The sequence below is a fragment of the Agelaius phoeniceus genome, chromosome 26 (assembly GCF_051311805.1).
Source record: "Agelaius phoeniceus isolate bAgePho1 chromosome 26, bAgePho1.hap1, whole genome shotgun sequence".
Classification (NCBI taxonomy): Eukaryota; Metazoa; Chordata; class Aves; order Passeriformes; family Icteridae; genus Agelaius; species Agelaius phoeniceus.
In genome coordinates, this window is record NC_135290.1 from 2,951,257 (window position 1) to 2,974,668 (window position 23,412).

Here is a 23,412-nt window from a genome sequence, read left to right on the forward strand (position 1 = left end):
GGTACCACCACGCTCCCCCCACCCCACACACACACCGTACAGCCTGGGGGGCACAGCCCGGAGCGTGTCACCCCCCACTGTCACACACCGCGACCGGGGGACACAGCCCCACAGCCCCCCGCTGCCTCACACCCCCGTGGTGCCCGGCTCCCCCCCGCACACCCCACAGTTCCCCCATGCCAGCCCAGGGGCACATGGCACTGCCCCTCCCCAGTGTCCCCTGCACAGAGGGCGCATCCCCAGCTGTGGGTGAGCCACCCCCGGACCCCCAGCCCAGCTCTCTGCACCCGCCGCAGCGTGGGAAAAGGCCGGGGGTGGGTGCGAGATCCCCCAGCCTGGCACCCCCCTCGGGCTGGGTTGCCCCGCGGGCAGGGTGGGCAGGTCGGGGTGGCTGCCAGACCCCCCCATTTCCGCCGCCTGCCAGGCTGGAACGGGCCCCGGCGTGCCGGGGCAGGTTCCGGGGCAGGTTCTGGGGCAGGGCAGGGCCAGATGTGGCGCTTGCCTGGGGCTGATCCTCCTGCCCCGCTCCTGCGGGGTGCTGAGCACCCATCCTGCCCATGCCCACTGCCCTCAGCCCCGCCTTGCACCCTCTGGACAGGCCAGCAGGTGCCAGTCCCCTTCTCCCGGGTCCGTCCCCCTGCAAAACCACGGCCCTGCGGCAACTCCGGGCTGGGATGGTGGCAGCGACTTGGGGGGACACAGCAAGTCACCCCACGGCCTTTGCTGGGCCCCACTGCCCAGGGGTTTCGGGTGGAGATGGAGGAACGAGGGTCCCGGCAGTTCCCGCTTTGTTCCCGCTTCGCCTCCACCCGGCAGTTGCCTGGCAACTCCATCCATGCGGCTGCCGGAGAGCAGCAAAACACGGCCCCACATCCCCATCCCCATCCCCGGCTGGATGAGGTGCTGTCGGGATGGCACAGCACGGCATGGCCCGGCACGTCCCTCCTCTGCTCCTCCAGCGCTCAGATCCCCCACAGCCCATCCAACACCCCCAAAAAATCCCACTCTGCTGAGTTCCTCCATCCCCTTTCCCCACTGCATTTGGACAAGGGCTCTTGGTTGTGGGTGTAAATGGTGCTGGTGGTCAGGTTCAGTCACCTGAAGCAGAGAGGGGCTTCTCCTGACAGCAGGAGGGGAAACTGAGGCACAGAGAGACCTTGAGACACTGGTGGCAATGGGGATGCACTGGCCCACACGAGCAGGAGGGACCTGGAGCACTGTGCCATGCTGAGGGCAACACTCCCCCTGGGAAAGGTGCTCCAGATCCAGCCTGTCCCATCCCCTCTCCCTGTGTCGGCAGGGATGGGGGCACTGCTGGCACAGAGTGAACTATTGGCTTAATTAATTTGCTGTTATTTCTCCTAACGAGCTGGGATCTGGAGCGGGCGCTTCCCTGGGTTGGCAGCCAGCGCATTCCCCCGCCCCGGCAGCGAGCCGGGGGTGCGAAGCCTCCAGGCACTGCTCAAAACAGACCGTGTGTAGGAGGGAAAAATTACACCCCGGGAAAAATCCCTCCCCAAGCCAGCGCTTTAACCCACTTCCCAGCTGCAGTGCTGGGAGAAGGCACTCAGGCATTTGGGGAAGGGGAGAAGCACCATGAGATTGGGGCAGCTCCTCCATCAGGTCCCTGTGAAGGGCTGAGCCAAATCCTGGATTATGCTCAGATCTGATCCTGCTGCCAGGGAGGGAAACTGAGGCAGTGGCGCTGGGGAGGGATGGGGTAGTACAGCAATGTGGGCAGGAAGGTGATGCCTCCTGCTGCTGTTGGAACTGTTCTGGGATCCCCACCCTACTGCCAGAAGTGAGGGCAGAAATTGGGGAGACCTGAAGGGAAGGGGGGAAAAGGGGGTGGGATGCAAAGGGGGGAGCTGGGGTCCCCCCTGCCCTTCCACCATGGCACAGGCAGGGCCCACCAGCATCCCTGGCTGCAGGAGGGCAGAGCTCACCGTGATGCTCCATCCACAGGATCGGGGTGTGACAGGAGTGGGGTGTGTGCCCCCAGCTCTGCTTGGCGTGGGCAGGGGGCTGGCAGGCGGCTGCGGAGGCAGCGCGGCACAAACGCGCAGGCGGCAGCTCCTGCACCACCAACACAACAGTTGGTGCTTCCCCGTGAGCCAGGGAGGCTGGGGGAGAGGAGGGGGCTCACATCAGCCCCCAGACAGACAAGGGGCTCCCTCCAGCCCCGCTAGTGGGGCAGAGCTGGGCTGGGGATGGGTGGCAGCTGCTTTCAGAGATGTGGGAGTGAGGGCGGCTGGTGCCAGGCACAGCAGAGCTGCAATTTCAGTCCCACTGTGAGCTCCTGAGAAGGGCAGAGCTGTACCTAGGAAGAGCAGAGTGGCTCCTGGGAAGGGAGAATGGCCCCTGGGGAGGGAGCAGCTCATGGGAGACAGCAGAGGTGGCAACTGGTCCTGCCAGGGAAGCTCAGGTGGACGCTGTCCCTGTGGGTCTCAGCCCCAGGAAGGACACACAAGAGCTGTCTGCTAACAAAGCTGTTAAATGTGCATCCCACACGACTGGAATCCAAGTAACACCAAAACCTCGGGATGGAGGTATAAGGTCCAGGATTTCAGTTGTGTAACCAATGTGTCAATGACATCTAAAAGATGAGGGGATTCTGCTTTGGTGGCTGAAACAAGACACAAAAGGTCACGGAGTCACAAACATCATACAGAGAAGGAATTTCTGCTGGAGAGCCAGGCATGGATGAGGGATCCACACAGAGAATGAGCAGGTGGGTTCTGGTCCCTCATCCTGGCCACAGATGGGGACGGGGTGGCCGAGCCACCTCTTGCTCGGTGCCGTCCCCCTCAGCCAGCAACTGGCGCGTCCCCACGGCGTCCCGGCACGTGCTCAGGAGAGCAGCAGGAACCGGCAGGAATGGGCAGGAATCAGCAGCCGGCCCTGCCAAGTTTCCTAATGCAATTTGCAAATGGCTGCGAGGACGTGGCCAAGCCGGAGCGGGAGCGGGGCCGGAGGGATGCGGGATGAGGAGCGGCAGCACTGCCGCACACCAGAGCCAGCCAGGACAGAGTGGCACAGCTGCGGTGACAGTGACCCCGTGGGGTCAGGAGTCCCAAAGGGGACACAAGGCTGCTGTGGGGAAGTGAGGCAGGAGCTGGAGCAGGGCTGAGGTGCTTTCCTTGTGAGGCCGGAGCCCAGCCCGGTGCGTTGGGGCGGGTTCCAACACCCTCCACAGCCCCAGCAGCAACACCCAAGTGCTGGGAGCAAACCTGGCCCTGCCGAGCTGGTTTGGGTGCTGGCTGGGCTGCTCGGGCAGCGTCGGGGTGCTGGGTGCCCACAAACCTCCCCCTTTTTCTGTGGATTTGGCAAAGGGAGGGTGGAAACATCCCCTTGTGCTGCTGGGGGTGGCAGGGATGGGGGTCACCCTGTGGATTCCCACCTGAGAGCTCACACACACACCAGTTACCAAGTTTTGTTGGGAAAAGAATCAGGAGGAGCTCCTAAGTTAAGTGGTTCCTGCCCAGGCAGTGCATTCCTGACAGCTTCCCACGGCTCCATTGCCCTTCCCCTGCTCCAAAAGTGGCAGAAACCAACTTGCTAATTGAAAAGAGAATTGAGAAGAAGAATGAACTGGGGTGGGGGGAATGTCACTGCTGCTTACCCAAACAAATAAAAACAAAATACCCAAAAGAAACAAATCAGCTTTACTGAAGGAGCTGCTTCATTCCTTAAATAAAAACAGAGACCACGATCAAGCCAGCAGAGTTTGACATCCCAGGAGGGAGCGAGGAACGTTTAGTAACGGGGAGAAGTTGGGAGAACTTGTGGCCAAGGACCGACTCAGGGATTGGTTCTTTGGCGGCCCCAGCACGGGGGAGAAGGGGAGTGGGCAGCAGCAAGATGGATTTTGGGAAGGCACTGCTCAGGCCATGGGGGAAGTGCCTGGTCCTGAGCACAGTGCAGGTGGCTCATCCTGCTGCCTCACCTCCACGCAGGGAAGGAGCCATTCCAAGGAGCAGCCTTCCTCCTTGCCGAGGGGCTGAGTCTGGTGCTGGGATTCCTGTGGCTGTGTCCCTACGTGTTGCTCCTCTCCTTTGATTTTTCACCTTTGCTGTCCTGGGAGGGGGGAAAGAGGGAAGAGCAGCAGAGGTTTAGGGCCCCCCAAACCCCTACATGGGGGGAACAGTGCTATGGCTGGGTCTTGCCAGCAATCACCCCACCCACCTCTCTGGGCACAACCAGCCCCCCTGTGCCAACTTCTCCTCATGGTTCCAGATTTTTCCATCACGAGGCCTTTCCAGGGCCCCTCCATCAGACAATTTGCTTCTCAGCCCTCCCCATGTACAGGAACCCACCAGCACATGTCTGCCCGGGTCTGGGCTTGCTTGGCTGCCATACATGAAGAAGATATGGAAAGGGAAACCAAAAACACACATGGCATTCCAGCACGCTCACACATGCACAGCTCACAGCACTGGAGCAAGGAGATCACTCCCAGCACAGGGAAGCACTCACATCCTGAAAAACCTTTAACTCTACTGCCTGAATTATCTGCTGAGTTCTCAATGTTTATCCTTCCAGAGAACTCCCTGCCTCCTAGCTCCTCCAGCCAGGGCTGGATTTTTCCCTCTCAAAATCGTCCTGTTTTCTACCCTGAACAAATAAAATAAAAAAGAGTCAACTTTAGACTTACTTTTTACGTGGTTTTAGTTTTAAAGATTTAAGTAACTCAAATTAACTGGAGCCCTGCTTACCACCTGCAACGAGAAGCTGAGGTTTGGGATAGGTCAGAGATGAGACAGTTTAAGATTTCCCCTTACAAAAGAACAATGTTATTTTTTTGGGGATGGGAGAGGAAACTGCAGCCTCACACACACAAACCAGTGAGATCACACACACACACACACAAGGAGCAAAGGTGAGGGGATGGTACCTCTGGAGGGGGTGGCTTGATGGTCACAGGCTGGGACGTCCGGCGGGGCGGGGAGGGCTTGGGCTGCACCTGCTGCTGGACAGTGTTGTAGTAGGTGACCCCCCCATACACCTGGGACTGCGCCTGCAGGAGCAGCAGGATCAGAGCTCTGGGCTGGGGGGCCCTGTGAGCCCCTCCTGGCACCCAGCAGCCCCCAGCCAGAGCCAAGAGGGGCTGTGCCCCCCAGAGATCAGCCTCCAAAGCTCCTTGTGTGTCCCCACCCCTCATCAATGTCCCCCAGCTCCAGCAGGGACAGGACACAGCCTGTGCAGGTGGGATTCCTTCACCCTGCAGTCCATGGAATGCCTGAACTTCCCAACAGCAGCTTTTCTGTCTGGACACAGCTCCCCTGCACATCCAGCCCTGCAGCCTCGGGGGAAACTGCCCTCAGAGCAGGGTGAGGTCCTGCCAGGATGAGCTGGAGCAGTGGGAAGGGCAGGGATGGCTGGGAGCTCAGAGAACATGCAGCTCTCCAGCCTTCCACGGCGTGTCAGCCCTGCTCCAGTCACAGCCTGTCAGCCCTGCTCCAGCCACCACGGCACCAGGATCTGGTCTGCTCTGGTCTCATCTGCCTTTTCAAGGATCTGGTCTCATCTGTCTCCTCAGGGATTAGGTCTATCTGCCTCCTCACAGGGTCTGATCCTCAGAGATATCCAATCCAATCTGTCTTCTCAGGGATCTGATCTGATCTGCCTCCTCAGAGGAATCTGACCCATGTCCCTGCAGGATCTGGTCTGATTTGCCTCCTCAGGGATGTGAACTGATCTGCCTCCTCAGGGATCTGGTCTGATCTGCCTCCTCAGAGGAATCTGACCCATGTCCCTGCAGGATCTGGTCTGATCTGCCTCCTCAGGGACCCAATCCAATCTGCCTCCTCACAGCCTAGCAGTGACCTTAGATACCAAGCTGGGCTATGGAGCATGAAAATCCATGCCCATGCTGCTCACACCAGCCAGTTCCCAGCCTCTATCTCAAACAGAACTGACTTCCAAAGCCATTCCCAAGGTATCCTTGGCTCAGCAGGGCCCTGGAGGGGCTGTCTCCCTGTTCCATAAAGGAACACCTCAATTCCACACCCCCCAGGACAGGATTCCACCCAGTGCCTGCCACACTCAGGGAGCTGCACAGCAGCCATGAGAACAATCCTTTCTGGGATTCCAGCAGCCTTTCCCCATGGAGCTGTTGCACATCCTCTCCCAGGAACACCTCACACCCCACATCCCACACCCCACACCATCCCACCTGCTCCTGCCTGGGGAGGAGCCACGGCGCACCCGGCTTACCTGCGTGTTGGAATAGAGATGAGGAGGGGGCGGAGGGGGCAGAGCTCCAGGGGGGTAGGGGTAGCCAGGATTCCCAAAATTCATCACTCCAGGGGCCGAGAAGTAAGTCGGAGTGAGCAGCTGCTGCGGCGGGGGCTGCCCCGGGGGCATGGACACTGCTGGGGGGTACAGGCCGGGGTTTGCCATGGCAGGGGGCGTCTGGTGGGGGTGTAAACCTGGAGGTGACCCAAAAAAGAGCGTCCCTGGGTAGCAGCAGGAAGGAGCATGCTCTGCTCCCTGCTGGGGAGGGACACAGAGCAGCAGAACACAGCCCCCTCCCCAGGTCCGGATTCAGCGGAACCAGATGTGGCCCCACGGCAACTCCACTGCAGGAAACAATTTGTGTGGGCAAGCAGAGAACGTGTTAGACAGCTCCCAGTTCTGCTTTTTCCTGAGCTACAGGGCCAGGGAGTGAGGAACCAGCCCAGTGCCCACGGAAGGGAGCGGCCCAGCCTGCTGAGGCCCCACAGGGACCTGCAAACATCCAGCTGGGAGCTGCCAAAGGTTCAGCTCCCCTTGTCCTGCACTGGCTGGAAGCTCCAGAAACATCTATTTTTTCTTTTATTAAAACTGATACCGGTTCAGCCTCACTGCAGGAGGGAGCAGGTCTCTTCCATGTTGTAGAAATTAGGGAAAATGGATTCCTCTCTGTGATAGAGGCTGTGGGAGAGCAGAGTTCTCTGTTCCCCGAGTCCAGGGGTGTCCCACTGGCTCCTCACCTGGATGAGGGAGGTGCATCTCCGGCTGCACAATCATCCCTTGGGGCGGCAGCGGGGCTGGGTTCTCACCGTGGGCGTAGATTGGTCCCTGGAATTGTACTGCAACAACACATGACAGGCTGTGAGGAAAAGCTCCATGGAATTTCAGTCCCCTGCAGCTGGGCACACACAGCCCAGCCTGCCCTGAGGGCTCCCACAGCACACAGAGGCTCCAGGGCTCACAGATGGGACATGCTCCCTAAAGAAAAGCCTCCTACTCCCTTTAGAAAGCAGGAAAATACGCAGGGAATTTCTTCTCTAACACTTTAAATGCTGGAGGGAATTCCTAATCCATCCCCAGTTCTGTTCTCCCCATGCTCAAACGTCAAAGACCTGATTTAAAATTCAATTTTAATCCCAATTCTCAGGAAGAATTGGGGTGTCCTAAGAGCCCTGGCACAGAGAGGGGATAACTCTGAGGATAATTCCACAGGTTTGAACACAACCAGGCAGGCTCCCAGCTGCCTTTGAGACACTGTATAAGAGGACACAACAAACACAAGAGAAGACACAGTTCCAGCCCCGAAAGAAATGGGGAGATCCTTGCTCCCCAGTTGCTCACATGGAGCAGGGATCACATGGAGCCACAGGAGCAGGAAGGAAACACTCACGTGGGTCATAGTAGTGCCCTTCCACGATGCTGATGTGCATGGGGGGCGCGGGCTCTGGCACGGGGGGTCTCTGCCGCTGCGATGAGTAGCGCTTCACACGCCCCCCCGGCACTGCCTGTGAGAGTCCAGGGGTCAGGGGGGGCTGTGGGGCACCCACCCCACACCCCTGACCCCCAAACCTCCCCTGGGTCACCCCCAAACACCCCCCCAAGGGAAAGGCTGAGGCATCAAGAGCCTGTAATTAGCACAAGGCCGAGGGAATGAGAGCCCGTGTGCGAGTCACGCGTTACCATCTCCTCCATCCGGTTAAACTGCGGTGCTGGCCCAGTTCCCACGTGCACATGGTTGGGAATACCTGAGGAAGGAACAGACTGGTTATTACTGTGATTTGTGCTGGTTCCCAGGCTGGAGCTGCCTCACCCGGGGGCATGGCTGCAGCTCAGCTCCCGCTCCCATGACGTGGAACCTTTGGACTTCATGGCCTCGGTGATTTTAAATATTTTGGGATAAATTAGAGGCTGCTTTGTCGCTGTACATTTATTCAAGGTGCTCAGTAATGCCTAAATCCTGTTTCAAAACTAAATCCACAGCTTGAAACTCAGGTCTTGCTCTGAGCTCTGTGTCTGCTGAGACTCAGATCTCTTCCAGATGGATCAAGGATCCATGTGGGACCTGTAGCTGCAGGGTGTAAACACTTTTATCACAGGCTCCTTTGGATTCCAACAGCAAACTGAATCCATGTGAATTCATAGCAAAGGGAATTTTAAACCATGGCTTAAAATTACAATGCCAAGGTGACCACAGGTGATTCCAAGGGAGTGAAAATGGGTCAAACAAACCCCGGAAGTGCTCATGGATCACTGACAGAGGGATACAGAATGGACGGATGGGAGCCAAATGCTTCCCAGAATAATTCATCCCTCCTCTGCTAGGGACAAAAAAGGGACAGCAGAGTCATCATCCTTCTCACAGCAGAACATGACTGTGTACCTGCAGCCAAGAGCTGGCCTGTGGGAAACTGGGGAAGATGCTTCATTTTTGTGCATTAAAAAAAAACCCTAAACCAGACAATCCCATCACTTTTGAATTCTCATCCCACTGTGATGTTTCCAGCCTGTCCAGGGGTCTGTTCTCACAGACTTCACAGTGCCACCAGTACCAAATGACTTCTGGGTCCATGACCTCAACCTCACAGACACTTATGAAAGCAGCCAAGTCGCTTCCTTCTCCTTGCTCCAGTTTTACTCCCCTCGGGAAGCATTCTGACACTTCCCAGCACAGACTCTAATTCTGCAAAGGGATAATTATACCTGGATGACCTCTCTGTGGATGTGCAATGGAACTGTCCTCAGCTGGCACCAGAGTTACTCTGTCCCATGTCCCTCCCTCCTCCCAGGCACAAAGGGATTTGCCAATCCCTGCCAGGCCTTGGCTATTGATAACCAAATCCCAGTGCCAGGAAATGAGCTGATAAACAGGAAGAAGTTCCTTTCAGCTCTGAGCAGGACATCACAGAGCCAATTATTGATCCTTATCTCGTGCTCTCCTGCAGCAGGGGTCAGTCTTGCTGTGATTCACACCACAGGGAAAGGATCCCTTCTATCCTTCCCAGCCCTAATTCCATTCACCTACACAAAAATGTTTAATTTCCCTTTTTCTCTGTTGTATCCATACTGCAGCACTTTCCCAGCAGAAACTGCCACTGTGCACCCACCCTGGGACAGGGCTTGGACAGAGACAGCTCAGCTCTGACCAGCTGCACAGATCAGGAGGCACTGGGCTGCTGGAAAACCAGGAGGCTGCTCCCACTTACCCCTCAGCTCCCGGGGCGGGATGAACTGGGACTGCCCCGGGCTCCAGTTCTGCTCTGTCAGGTTCATCTGGGTCATCTCCTGCTCAAGTCCATCCACGCTGGATTCCACTGGTGACTCCCAATTGCTCTTGGCTGGTGTGGGGGAGGTCTCAGCTGGCGTGGCTTTTGGAATCACAGGAGCCAGCCCCTCAGAAGCAGGCACCTCCTCTGCCAGCTTCCCTGCCTCCCCAGCCTTGACTCTGGTCCTTCTTGCCCGGGAATAAGATTTCTTCTCCACTGGTCTGTCCGGTGGTGGCTGCACAGCATCAGCACCCGTGGCTTGGTTTTCCAGAGCCCCCTCCTCCTTCCCAGGGCTGCCATGGACATGTCCCACCTCCAACTCAGGGGACGTGTCCCTGGATGGGCTCTGCTCTGCGTGCTTCCCACGGTAGCCACCCTCCTGCTTGGCTTGTTCCCCGTTCCTGTGCAGGACAGTGGCCTCTGAAGCTCGGTAGCCTGGACGGGTGTCCTTGTAGCCCCCCATCCTGGGGTAGTTCCTGGCAGGGGGCATCCTGCCAGCGCTGCCAGAGCTGCGGCTGTTGTAGGGCCGTGGGGGAGCCGAGGGGCTCTTGGCACCCTGGTGCCTTGGGGGCTTGGGGGGCCTCTCGTTGGACCAGTTGGGGTCTCGCTGAGGGGGACTGCCAAAGCTGAGGGAGAAAAATAGAGAAAAATAGAATAATTCAATAGAAAGAAACCCCTGGGTGGGAAGAATCACTTGTGTCAGGGAACACCTTCCCAGTATGCACATCTAGAAACCCCAGGAACATGGTCCCACGTGACTGAGCTTTCCCTCTTTGCATCTCCAGTCCTGGTCCCTCTCCCCAGGACAATCCAGGCCCCGGTGGGACTCTGGGGCTCACCGTGGCTTGCGCATCCTGCGGGGTTTGATGTCGTCGGGGTTGTGGGCTGAGCGGATGTCGTACCCATACAGAGCAATCAGCTCCTGCCTGGTCTTGGGGGCCTGCTCATCCTCACGGAACTTGTCATGTTCCCAGCGCCCCTCGTCCTTCCACAGCTTCCGCTGACGACCCTTTGGCCTGGAAAAGGGACACAGGGAGGAGCAAGGGGCTGTAAGGTCAAGATGTGGCAGTTTCGAGCAGTTCCATACAGAGCCTGAGCATTCCTGGGGCAGGGAAGGCACAGGAGGCAGCATCCCTCCTTCCTCCTGCTCCTCCTGCCCAGCAGCTGCTGGTGACCCTCTGCTATTTGGGAAAAGCAGCTGGAAGAGTCACTGGTGCCTGGCACAAGCGGGTTTTGTGCATCTCTCCTTCAAAACAAAGAGCTGAAGTGTCCTGGCAGGTAATGGAAGCACAGACTTCCCAGTGCATCCCACTGAAGCAAGGAGCCCTGCTGCCAGAGGCTGACCTGGAAGCTGGCCTGTCCCTCCTAGAGCCCCAGGGGGACACTCACATACCTGACCTCCTCCTCCTGCGTCTGCCCTCGGAGGTCGTGCTCAAAGAAGAGCCCCTTGCGTGGGATGTACGCCGGGTTCTTGCGATCCTCATCGTCATCCAGGTGCTTGGGAACCTTCTTCCCAACTTTCTTCTCCACAGGCTCGGTGCTCTCCTGTCAGAAGCAGGGAGCTCTCACCACTGCAGCAGTCCTGCTGCCAGCCCCCAGCCCGGAGCCGTGGGACACCCACCTGCCCATCCCCGCTCTGCCGCTCGCCCGTCACCGCTCCCTTGGCATCCACCTTCTCACTGCCCTTCTCCCCTCTGGCCGCCGACTCGCAGGAATCGTTGCTGTCCTGCTTCAGCTCCACCTTGGAGCTTTCTTCCTCGCTGTAATCCTCTTCCTCTGCCTGGGAGACACCCAGTGACTCAAATGTGCTCCGTTACCAAGAGATCTGCCAGGAATCTCCCTAAATCTGGAGTCAGATCCAGCAACAGACTGCCCAGAAATTCCCTCAGTTCTGGAGTCAGATCCCTGCTCCAGCTGTTAGACATGAGTCTTCCAGAGCAGATGATTAGCTCCTAAAATTCTTCCTATCCCCATGCTTTTAGAGGAAAAGCAAAGGTTAAACACAACTTCTCCAAAGAGAGAGAGGATCCAACAGGTTTTCTGGAATGGAGCTGGGATCAGCTGCCCCACAAAGATGTGACATCCCACCACTCCAAAAAGGCTCCTGCAGACTGGGAAGACTGGTGATCTCAGGCCCTTCCTTCCACACTGAGGGCCTGGATCCAGCCAGGGCCACGTTTCCAAATTCCCTGGAGTTCCTCAGCTGACTCACTCTGCTCAGGAGCATGACCTGGTTTCACCCCCAGGAGCCTCCGGAGGCTGGAGCCGAACTAAAAATAGCTCGGGGTGATTAACCAAACCCTGCTCCATTTTCCTCTTTCAACACAGCCCTTGCACATCGGCTGCTCCCGGTGTTTACGCTGGGGAAGCCCAAGCTGGGCATTATTTTTAGGTACAGGAACAGAGTCATCCTGGCAAGGCAGTGATGCAACAACCCCGCTGCCACTGGGAGCCTCCACGCGGGATTCCAGGCTGGAAGAGCTCTGGAAGCTGCCCCAGCACCTCTGCAGCCTGCAGAGCTCCTTCCTTGTTAATGCCATAGATTAATTCCTAAACTGAGATTAATTCCCAAAAAAACAGCTTGGATTTCCTCTGCCTGGTGGTTTGGATAGTCTCTAGCCACTGTTTCCCTCAAGATTCCCAAAACACAGATGGATTTTCCTTAGAAAGCCTTCACTATAATTCTTAAGACACTAGAACTTCTCGAAACTCCTTGTAAATCTCAAACTTTAGAGTTCTGAACTAAAAATCCAGGGGAACCTGCAGCCCCCCAGGCACGGGTGGGATGGGATTCCTTTAGCACCCCCTAATTCCCAAAGTGCATTCCTCTTCCAGCTGCTCCCTCAGAACAGAGGGAAGCCCCTGGGATGCTCCCAACCACCACTTTGCTTTTGAATTCCAACTAATTAAAACCCAACAAGCATCCCACACTCCTCCCACGCCCTTCTTGGCCATGGCAAATCCAGTTCCCAGTGTGAGGAGCCAGGAGGGTTTTTCCCTTGCACATACTGGCCCTGCACCCTCCCCAGCAGCACAGTGACACTGGTCCCAGTGCCAGGGGCTGGGAGTGGGGGAGGCCATTTCCTCAGGAGACAGAGGGAAGGGATCCAAGGACACAAACTGGGTTTGTGCTGAAATTCCACGGGAATCAGGGGCTCAGCAGGACAGGGGTCACCCTTACCTCCGAGTCCTCGGCGCTTTCGTAGTCAGAGAGCACAGCTGTGGGGAGGGAGAGGAGTGGGGTCAGGGCAGGGCTGGGCATGGCTCCTCTGCCATGGCACCAAACCCTTCCCAAAGGGAATTTGGATGCCAGCAGCACCCTGGATCAATGCCACAGCCAGCTATGGGGAGCAGGGAAGAGTTTGGGACACTGTCCACTGTCCCACATTTGCCTGCTGTTACAAATGGATATTTGGCATGGCAACAACCACAGGGTTGTTGGAAAAGCTGTTTTGTCTGGTTTTTACTTTTTTGCACACAAACAACCCTGCCCAAGAGCCATCACTCACCATCTCCTTCGATGCCATCCTCACTTTCCTGCAGAGAGAGAAAAGTGAGGGCTGTTAGAGCAGGGGAGGGCAGCAGCCAGGTCCTAGCAACATGGAATCATGGATTCATAAAAACACAGAATAATGGAATTGTTGAGATTGGAAAAGGTCTTTAAGATCAAGTCCAACCTTCAACAAACACCAGCCCCAAGTTACCACTAAACCACGTCCCCAAAAGCCACATCCACAGTTTTTGTACACTTCAGGGAATTGGGCAGCCTGGGCCAGTGCCTGACCACCCCTTCCATGAAGAAAAATTCCCTCAGAATGTATTTTCTTAGTATCTACTACCCTAATACCTTTTCCTAACAGCTGTTCTTTTGTCCTAATGTCCATTTCTCCTAATACCCAGCATCCCATACATGATAACAGCAAGGTCTGGCCCTGAGCCTATTGCATCCACCCTTGGAAGTTCAGCTCCAGTGACCAAGAAGAAACAAACTGGAGCCTTTCTAAGGCTCCAAGAACCTTCTAGAGCAGCGACAGCAGGGGAAGATGGAGAGCATAGTACAGCCTGTTGGTGTTGGGGGTCTCCAGGGAATGGAGTGACAGTGACAGGGAAGCCAGGATCCCTGCCCTGGCAACGAAGAGCCAGGGAAAGGGCAAGAACAGGGAATAACAAACAGAGGCTCAGCTCAGGGAAGGGGCTGGAAGAAGCAAACAGCTCAGAGAAGGAAAAGTGCTCAGTAAAACTGCTGCCCAGAGAAGCTGTGGCTGCCCCATCCTTGGAAGTGTCCAAGGGCAGGTTGGACAGGGCTTAGATTAAACTGGGATAGTGGAAATTGCTCCCTGCCCAAAGTAGAAGGTGGAACTGGATGAGCTTTGAGGCTCCTTTCAAACCAAACCATTCCATGATTCCAGCACGAAGACAAAGATCAACCCAACTGTACAGAAAAACACAACCCCAGAGCACAAACAACCCGACCAAGGTGACAAGATAAACCCAAAACCACCAGAGAAAAACACCCAGGGAGTCAGGGGGAGCTGGAAATAACCAGCCCTGGAACCTAAAACAGGAAAGAGCTGGAAATAACCACCAGCAGAACCCAAACCAGGAGGGAATTGCACCTGGATGTGAAACTGCAAAGTAGAACTGCACAGTGGGGGGAGAGAGCAGCACCCACCCCACACCCGCCCTTGTTGCAGGGACCCCAGGAACAGGCACAGCACCCCAAGAACAGGGATGGGAACTCAGACTGGGGAGATCCAGCCACAGGGAGCCAGAGCAAAGCCTGCTCCTGGGGTTCTGCTCCAGCCCAGCTCTCCCACACACATTTTGGGGGGGTTCAGGCCATTCCCCCAATTCCCCAGACTGGTGTTCCTCCAGCTCTCCACCCCCCACTTTGTCCCCAGTGTCCCCACACCCTGCAGGTCCTAACAGCAGTCCCCCCAACAGCAGAGCCCCCCAGGTCTCTCACTCCTCCCCAAGGCCCTCCCTAGAAACCCGAACCCATCTTTCAGCCCTCCCTGGACACCAGAACCCTTCTCTTAGCCCCCCTCAAAGACCAGAACCCCTCTCTACGCTCTCCTTAGAGACCAGAACCCCTCTCTGCCCTTCCTAGAGAGCAGAACCCCTCTTTCTGCCCCCCTCAGACACCAGAACCCCTCTCTCAGCCCCTCTTAGAGACCAGAAGCTCTCTCAGCCCCCTCCCTGCCCTGGTTCCTCAGTGTCCCACCCCCTACCTTCCCCTCGGGACCCCCAGACACCGGAACATCTTTGGGCCCCCTCCCTCCTTTCCCCAGGATCCCAAACCTCCTCCTGATTCCCCCAGACACCAGAACCTTCCCCTCAGCCCCCTCCCTCCCCACGGTCCTCAGTGTCCCCAAGCTCCCCGGCATCCCCAGGCTCCTCGGTTTCCCCAAGCCCCCCGCCATCCCCACGGTCCTCAGTGTCCCCAAGCCCCCCGCCATCCCCAGAGTGCTCAGTGTCCCCGAGCCCCCCTCACCATCCCCCGGCCACACTCCAACCCCCGAGCCCCCCATCCCCGAGGCGCCCCCAACCCCTCACTCACACACTCCGACTCGGCCGCGCTCTTCCCCCCGGCCCCACCGGCGCTCTCAGCCCCTCGGCCCCGCGGCCCAGCTCCGAGGGCCCCCGCGGCGCCGCGCGGCGGGCGGTGCGACAGCCGGGGCGAGCCGGACCGGGAACGGGAGCGAGATCCGGATCCCGAGCGGGAGCGGGCGGAGCGGGGGGAACCGGGAGCGGACCCGGCGCTGTCGGAGGCCGCCGAGCCCTCGCTGTCCTCGCTGTCCTGCGAGGCGCGCTGCCGCCGCCGGTCCGCCATCTTGGCCGCGGGGCACCACGGGAACGGCGCGCGCTCGGCCTCCGCCGCCCCCCTCCCAATGTCTTCCGGTACCGCGCCCGCCAGGGGGCGCGCGCCGCGCGCGCCGGTGACGTCACCGGCCCCGCGGAAGTGACGTCACACCCGAGGGCGGGTAAATCATCAGCACCCAGCGGCCTTTTCCTTGTTTATTGTAAAAAAAAAAAAAAAAAAAAAAACCAACGAAAAAAAAATATATAACCAACAACGAAAAGCAATAAAAAATAATAAAATAAAACCAGCGAGCGGGCGTGTCCGCGAATGACCCCACCCCCTCCCCGTAACGTTTGTTTAGAACTCGGCGGTTTTAGAACTTTATCGATTTTTTTTAACAATTTCCGGGTTTTTAAGTTGTTTTTTGTTTTTTTTTTAAGTTTGTTTTTCTTAAAGTTTTTTTTTTTGCTAATTTTTTTTTTTTGTAAACGAGTTTTTCGGCGTTCAATAAGCTCGGGGTTAATTATAGAGAGGGGGGCAGTGGGGGGTAAGACTGGGGGGGCACAAGGCTCAGTGTAGGGAGGGAAAAAAATGGGGAAAAAATGTGGAAAAAGGGGGGGAAGGTGAGGAAAAAGGAAAAGATAGGAGGAAAAAGGGAGATAGGGAGAAAAAAGAGGAAAAGGGACACATGGAGCCCCCACCCATGGAGCCCCCTCCCCACCCATCCAGCACCAAGAGGGTCCAGCAGCACCCAGGGGCTCGGACAGGCAATAATCGCCCCCCCTCACAGCAAACCCCTTGCCCGCCTCAAAACATTTAAATTACATTTTAAAAAAACCATTAAAACCCCCCAAATTGTGCGCACAGGGTTTCTATTTCACAAAAAAAAAAAAAAAAAAAGGAAATTTTTGCTTTTTAACTCTCCCTTCTGCCCCCGCCAACCCCACTCCAGAGAGGAAAACCACCAAAGAGGGGGGAAAACCTCCCCAAAAGAGAATCCCAGGCGCTTCCCAGTTCCCAGCTGGCTCCAACAAACACAATCCGCTGTTTATCCTGCTCTCTAACTAAACACAACATGAAGGCAGCAGCGGGTGAGTCCCGGGGGATGTGGCACCCCCAGACACGGGATCTGGTGCTGGTCATCCCCGTGCTCCCACCGGACACGGGAGAGCCCCAGATCCCAAGGCCACGGGCTGTGGAGTGCAGGGGTGGCACACAGGGGACTCAAGGATGGGGCTGGGATCCACCCACTGCCCCCAGGAGTGGAGCTGCAGGCTGGTGGCACTGGGAAGGCGGTGCCAGTGCGGGGGATGAGTCCGGGAAACGTTCCAAAACCCAAACGAACAAAACTTGGGATCGCAGAAGAACGAAACCATCCGTCAGCACGGAGCAGGCAGCAGCTGGTGGTGACCCGCTGATGGCAGAGCTTCTGCTGCCTTAGAGGTGTTCAGAGCTCCTGAGGACGGAGCTCCTGGAGGTGGTTGGAGCTCCTGGAGGTGTTTGGAGCTCTCAGGATCTCCCTTATTTCCGACAGGTCCGGTGTGGTGTCTGCTTCTTCTGCACCTCCAGCCGGCAGCGGCTGCGCTCGTCCAGCCAGGGCAGCTCGAAGTTCCTGTGGGCACAGCTGGTGTCACTGCAGCACCATCCTGACCCAAAATGGCACCATCGAGACCCAAAATGGGCAGGGTGCCTTGTTGGGAGTGACACTGGCACTCCCCAGCCCCATCCCCTCCCGCCCCCAGTACTCACTGTGGGGTCAGTTTGGGCAAGGGCCGGCCAAAGGCGACAACGGGCAGGTAAGGGGTGATGAGCAAACTTTCCACTGTGGAGAGACACCAGAGAGTGTGAGACCCCCAACCTGTACCCCCACCCCTGACACCCCCTTCCCAAGCCTCACCATCATCTGGCTCAGGGAAAAATGAGGTAACTTCAGGTTCCGACTCCTGAATCCCTTTCCTTTTGTACATTCGGAGCTGCAGCCGCTGTAGGATTCTCTGTTCCCTGATCCGCTGGATGTCCCACCTGGAAAAGAGGATGGCTGGGAAAGTGAGGAGCTGTGGGGCAGTGCCACACTCCCCCAGAGACCAGAACCCCTCCCTCAGCAGAGAGAGAGTGATCACAGGGCTGCACTGGCTGCCAGTGATGTGAGAGCATCCCTCCTCCTGCAACATTCCTGGTGCCCATCCCAGCTGCACCCTGCCCTGCCCCCTGCTCCAGGTGACACCCCAGGACCCTCCCCTGTAAGACTGGGACTCCAGACCCCCTTTGCTCCAACCTTTTCCTTCGTTTCTCATCCAGCTCCAGCTTTGCATGCCGTTTGGAGAAGACGCTGTCGTCCAGGTTCTGCAATGACACCAGACAGGGATCAGTGCATCATCCCAGGGCCAGATCCCCCCAGCTCAGCCTCCCAGCCACAGATGGGCTTTGTGCTGGATGAGGGGATGAGATGCCACCAGCTCTGGGAGTGGGGCACAGCCTGGAAAGCCCCATGTGGCACCACTGATGGCTCACATACCTCCAGGAGGTCCGAGGGGTTGGGGTCTCTCAGGGGCTCCACGACATGGTCCCTCCAAGACGGAACTGCAGGACAAGGAGAAGGGAGTTAGCCCACACCAGAATCCCCACAGCCACCCTCTGCACCATCCCACCACCTCCACACTCCCTTCCTGCCCATCCTTCTCCTTGGAGCACGGCTTGGGATGCCCCAAACCCCCATCCTGAGCCAGCAGTGGACATCTGGCTGACAACCATGTGACAACCCCCCATCCCCAGCCAGCCACAGGGCAGCAGAGCTGATCTCCACCCCCTTAGCCAAGCACACAAGCAAAGCTGAGGCACTCCCAGGCATGTGCCAGGCTCTGTCTGAGCCACAGTGCTGAGCCACCTGGCACAGCCCAGTTCCCAGCGCTGGCACCAACCTCGCTGGGCTTTGGGATTTGGGGACAGCAGGTGACCCCAGTGCTGTGTCACCGTGGCATGAGCCATAGACACATTTCCCACCCACCTACAGGAAGCTGCTCCACCAGACACCAGCCAGGAGCCCTGCCCAGAGCGGGGTGAGCCCAAGAAGAGATTTGGGACAGCCCAGAGCCAGCACCCACCGCAGTGGAAGAAGCCAGCAGCATGGCACCTCTCCACCACCACAGGCACTCCCTTTGGGAATGTGGGAGCCCTTTCCCAGATTCAGAATGAGGGTGCTGAGCCCTGTTCCCAGGCTGGCCGAGCCCAGCAGCTTCTCCATCATTCTCTCCATCCTTACTTGCTACAGTCTCCTCCTTTTTGGGGGAAGGCTCCCGCAGTGGCAGCGGCGACGGGGGCGGCTGGTGCCAGCGGCACAGGTACATTTCTGTGGTGGACAGGTAGGGCAGGTCGTCGGCCTCACTGACAAAGCTTTTCTCCTTGGGGTGAGTGCCAGGACCCTTGGGTGGGGCTGATGCTCTCAGTGGGGTCTCCAGGAGCGAGCGGGTTTTTTCCGGAGTCTCTTGGCTCCGCAGTTCTCGTTTACAAACAGTTTCAGCCAAGGAGCCGCCCGATTCCTCCTTCCCCGGGGAGTGTTTTGGAGTTTTACTCTTCACTTTGGAGAATTCTGACACTAGTTTTTTCACAGGCGTCTTCCTCTCTGTGCTCCCAAATGTTGGCTTCCTGCAGGAGGAAGAAGAGCTGAGCCGGGCACATGGATCCTTGCCCTGCACCAGGGACGCTGTGGGGGGCTCCTGGCACCCCCAAACCAGGGTTGCTGCACCAGGGCCAGATTTAAGCAATTTACAGAGGGGTTTCCCCAGGATTTTGTGACCCTGCACTCCCCACACAGGCTTTCTTGAGGTTCTCCTTGACACAGGGATGTGTTCCTGGTACTGGGTGGCCTCTCCAAACACCTCAAAGGTGAAGCCATAGGGAGTGTCCCCCCTCCTCCCCACACAGCCCCCCCGTGCACTCTGTACCTTTTATGCCCCTTCCCGTTCCTGCCGTAGGGGAAGTGCTTGGGCTGCAGGGTCGGGGGAGGCTCCAGCAGCTCCTGGGGACACTCCAGAGGCAGCTTCTCACAGGCCTCTGCCTCAGGCTTCTCATCCACCTCAAAGCCCTGGAAGATGCGGTGCTTCTCCCGCTCGCTGTCCTTCTTCACCAGCTGCACCCGCCTTTCCATGCGCTCGATGCGCGCCAGGAGCTGCAAGGCAGAGGGGAGAGGGCTCACCTCGGGCTGGGGTCACCCCCTGGGCACCCCAGGGCAGCTGCCAATGGACGGCACAAAATGGCCACTCTCTGTCTGCTTCTCCTGCTACAAGGACATCTTCCACTATCCCAGCTGTTCCAAACCCTGTCCAACCCAGCCCGGAATACTTCCAGAGATGGGGCAGCAGCAAGCAGAGATTTTGGGGGTCCCACCCTCTATGTGTCCTCCTTGAGGATGCAGGATGGAGAAAGGGGGTTGCAATTAGCTGTGGGTTTAAAGAGCACCTGGTTTCCCCTGCCCATGGTCACCTGCCCCCAGCCATCCCCAGCACTGGTTTTGGACAGCACCTCCCAAAGGTGTGGCTGTGGGGGGCCCAGCGTTGGGGAGCAGAGCCCAGTGCACACAGGGTGTGGCAGTCCTATGTCCCCAGCAGTGTCACCCAGGGAGGCTCTGCCCCTCAAGTCCCATGACGGACTTGCCACAGTGCGGCTCCTCCATGTTGGGGGACGCGGCATTGCCTGCGGTGACACCACGTGGGGTGTCCCTGTCCTTCCTGCCACAAACGGGGCCACCACTGCTGACACCGCCACTGCAGCTGGGCATGGCCACCACTGCTGCTGGTGGCACACAGCCACAGGGCTGTGGGGCTGGCGGGGGGGGTGACCCGTGGCTGTGGGGGGGACACTCAGCATCTGTGGGGTGACACAGCACCCATGGGGGGACAACGCAGGTGGGGGCACACATGGCATTTCTGGGGTGACACAGGACACACGTGGTGGGGGGGTAGGGGGGGAAGGAGGAGCACAGCTGTGGGGACCCCACAGTGTCCCCCCCCAAGGCTGGCAGCCTCTCATGGCTGTGATGGACCCCAAATCCCCGAGGTGGCCCCAGCAGCGAGAGGCGACATCCCTTGTGGCCGTGTCCCGCCCGGTGACGCGGTCCCTTTAAGGTTCCCCCCCTCACCCCCCGCACGGTCGCCACGGTAACGGGCGGCGGCCCGTTAACCCCCGCCCCGCCCCCGCCCTTTGTGCCCCCGCCGCTTTGTCTGGGGGGGGGCTGCGACCCCCGGGGGCACCCGCGACCCCGAAGGGGGGAGCCCAGCCCTGCGGTCGGCAGAGACCCCCAGGGTGGGATGGGGGTGCAGAATTGTGTTTAACCCTTTGGGGAGGGGGGCATTAACCCCCCCCAGGGGGATTCTGTAACCCCCCCCCCGAGTACCAGATGCCCCCAGTGAGGGAATTCTCAAAGAGGGGGGGATTAACCCCTGGAGTGCCACGGGGGGAGAACAGTAACACCCAAGGGGGGGGGGGGGGCCATTAACCCCTGGGATGCCAGCGGGGGTGGTGAACCCCCAAAGGGAGGCACGGTAACCCCCGAGGGGCCTCCCCCACGAGGGGAGAACATGTGGGGCATTAACAGCCAAGAGGGGGGGAATTAACCCCTGGGGTGCCACGGGGAGGGGGGGAGCAGGTTAACTGCCATGAGGGGCACATTAACCCCCAAGGGGGTTGGACGTTTACCCTTATGGGGGGACATTAACCCCCCAAAAAGGGGGGGGCATTAACCCTCGAAGGGAGCAGAGTTAACCCTCAAATAGGGGGGCAGTAACTGCCATGGGGTGCAGAATTAACCCCCAAAGAGGGGTGGACATTAACCCTCAATGGGATGGAATTAACCCCCAAAGAGAGGTGGAAATAACCCCTAAAGAGAAAGGGGCATTCACCCCAAAGAATTAACCCTCAAAGGTGGGGCCATTAACTCCCATAGAGTGCAGAATTAACCCTTAATGAGGTGGTAGAATTAACCCCCAAAGAAGGGGGCCCATTAACCCCCAAAGAGGGCACCGAATTAACCCCCAAAAAAGAGGTGAAATCATCCCCCAAAAAGGGGGGGGATTGCCCCAATAAGGGGGGTATTAACCCCAACAAGGGGAGGGTGTAAATTAAGCATTGAGGGGACGGAATTAAAAAAAAGAGAAGTGAAATCAACCGCCAAACAGGGGGGTATTAACCTCCAGAGAGTGTGGTAGTAACCCCCAAAAAAGGGGGGTATGAACCCCCAAAAAGGGGGGCAGCATTAACCCTTTGGGTGTCACGGGGTGTGAGAACTTTACTGTTGGTGGGCAGAATTCTACCACAATCCCAGGGACCCCTGGGTGGTGTTGGGGAGCCATTAACCCTAAAGGGAGGTGGCATCACTCTACGGGGGGGGTGTTAAAGCTAGGGGGGGGTTAAATCTAGTGGGGATCGCCCCATAGGGGGAGTCACCCCATGGGAGGGCGTTAAACGTAGAGGGGGTTAACCCTAGGGTGGGGGTCACCCCATGGTGGGGAGGGTAAACCTGAGGGAGGTTAAACCTAAAGGGGAATTAACCCTGAGGGGGGGGGGGTCACCCCACAGGGCAGTGGGTTCAATCTGGGGGGGGGTGGGTTAAACCCAAGGAGGAGTTAACCTTGGCGGGAGTTAACCCCTTCCACGCCGCATTCCCGCCCACCTCCCCGTTCCCCCCGGTGCGCCCCCCCCCGCCCCGCTCCGTTCCCCCGCCGTACCGTGTCGCGCTCGGCCCGGAGCTCCTCGATCTGCCGCTCCTTGGCCTGCAGCTGCTGCTGCTGCTGCTCGATCAGGTCCAGCTGGAGCAGCAGGATCTGCCGCAGGCAGGCGGCCTGCCCGGGCGACCCTCCGCCGGCGCCCATCGCTGCGCGGGCCGCGGGCCGCCGCTTCCCCGGCTCCGCGGGCCCCGCTCCCGGCCCCGGCCCCGCTCCCGGCCCCGCCGCCGCCGCCTCCCCGGGCAGCCCGCCCGCATCCCCCGCCGCGGCCCTGCCCCCGCCGGCCGCCGGCCCCGCCGCGGCCCCGCTCCGCTCCCGCTCCGCCACCCCGCAGCCGCGGCCCGTGTGTGCCCCCAGCGGCGGCGGGGCCCGGGGCCGCCGGGCCGGCGGAGCGGGGCCTTCCTCCCCCTCCTCCCCCTCCTCCTCCTCCTCCTCCCCGCCCGCCCCCTCGGGCCGCCGCCGCCCGCCCCCCCGGAACGCCGTGGACCGCATGGCCGGGCCCCCGTTACCGCCCGCCGGCACCGCGGGGCGGCGGCGCGGGGGGCGCCGGGGGCATCGGCGCGGAGCGGCCCCTGGCCCGGGGATGACCCGCGCAGGGATGAGCCGCGCGGGGGGGCGGCGGGGCGGGGGTCGGTACCGGGCACGGGACCCCGGGTACCGGCGAACGGGGCTCGGCGCGCATGCGCCGGCGGCGGTGGGGGCGGTGGGATCCCCGGGGGTGAGGAGCGGGGCCGGTCCCCGCCTGGGGACCCCCGGGGCGGTGCCCACCCGCGCCGCTCCCCCCGGGCCGGGCCGGGGTGCGGGGGGGGTGGTCGCGACACGCGGACACGCGTGAGGCGGGGGTCCCGCGCCGCAGTACCGGGGGCGGCCGCTCGGGGGCCCCCGAGAGTGGCGGTAGCGGCTTCCCGCCCCACGGGGGGGGCTCGGGTCACGGGCCGGTCCCGTGGCGGGAGGGGACACGGAGCGGCGTCGGGACCACACAAAGGGACCCCGAGCTACGAGCCCCCCACGCGGGAAGGGCCGGGGATGGGCGAGCTGTGCTGTGCTTCTGGGGGTCCGCACCTCCCCGTAGGCGCACACCCCCCCACGGGGGCTGAACCCCCCCCCATGCACACACAGAGCTCTGCAGTTCCTGCTGGACGTGTGCAAGAGCGCACACACACACACACACACACACACACACAAAGTCCGCAGCACCCCCTCTGCAGAGGCTGCAGCCCCAGCACACTCGTGCGTGCACGGACACGCACACACACACGCACACGCGTGTCCCCCTGCAGCGAGCGAGCGCAGCCCCCGCTGCAGCACAGGCGCAGCCCGCAGACACTGCAGCCCGTGCTCAGCACCCCCGACTGCGGTCCCGGAGCACACTCATGCACGCTCATGCACGCTCATG

General features: G+C 59.3%; 2 protein-coding genes across 4 annotated transcripts; both read right to left on the minus strand.

Moving 5' to 3' along the window:
* Positions 1–3,642: 3,642 nt before the first annotated feature.
* CASC3 (CASC3 exon junction complex subunit) lies at positions 3,643–15,365 on the minus strand. 3 transcript variants are annotated; one of them, XR_013185329.1, is made up of 14 exons: positions 15,058–15,365; positions 13,007–13,034; positions 12,679–12,716; positions 11,119–11,277; positions 10,891–11,042; positions 10,337–10,513; positions 9,438–10,123; positions 7,915–7,979; positions 7,625–7,739; positions 6,975–7,073; positions 6,217–6,431; positions 4,895–5,017; positions 4,186–4,731; positions 3,643–4,077 (listed from the first exon to the last, which is right to left on the minus strand). XR_013185329.1 is itself a non-coding variant. In XM_054649479.2 (14 exons), exons 1-13 carry the CDS (start codon positions 15,328–15,330, stop codon positions 4,696–4,698), a joined length of 2,166 nt encoding a protein of 721 aa, XP_054505454.2. In that variant the 5' UTR covers positions 15,331–15,365; the 3' UTR covers positions 3,643–4,077; positions 4,655–4,695. The 3 variants fall into 3 exon arrangements, 2 of the variants coding, with proteins under 2 accessions (XP_054505454.2, XP_054505453.2); XM_054649479.2 differs by having other exon boundaries at positions 4,655–4,731; XM_054649478.2 differs by lacking the exon at positions 4,186–4,731.
* Positions 15,366–15,523: 158 nt separating this feature from the next.
* MSL1 (MSL complex subunit 1) lies at positions 15,524–22,887 on the minus strand. Its single transcript, XM_054649742.2, has 8 exons — positions 22,020–22,887; positions 19,242–19,465; positions 18,560–18,942; positions 17,816–17,880; positions 17,576–17,643; positions 17,198–17,322; positions 17,050–17,122; positions 15,524–16,912 (listed from the first exon to the last, which is right to left on the minus strand). Exons 1-8 carry the CDS (start codon positions 22,506–22,508, stop codon positions 16,822–16,824), a joined length of 1,518 nt encoding a protein of 505 aa, XP_054505717.2. The 5' UTR covers positions 22,509–22,887; the 3' UTR covers positions 15,524–16,821.
* Between the last annotated feature and the right edge of the window lie 525 nt (positions 22,888–23,412).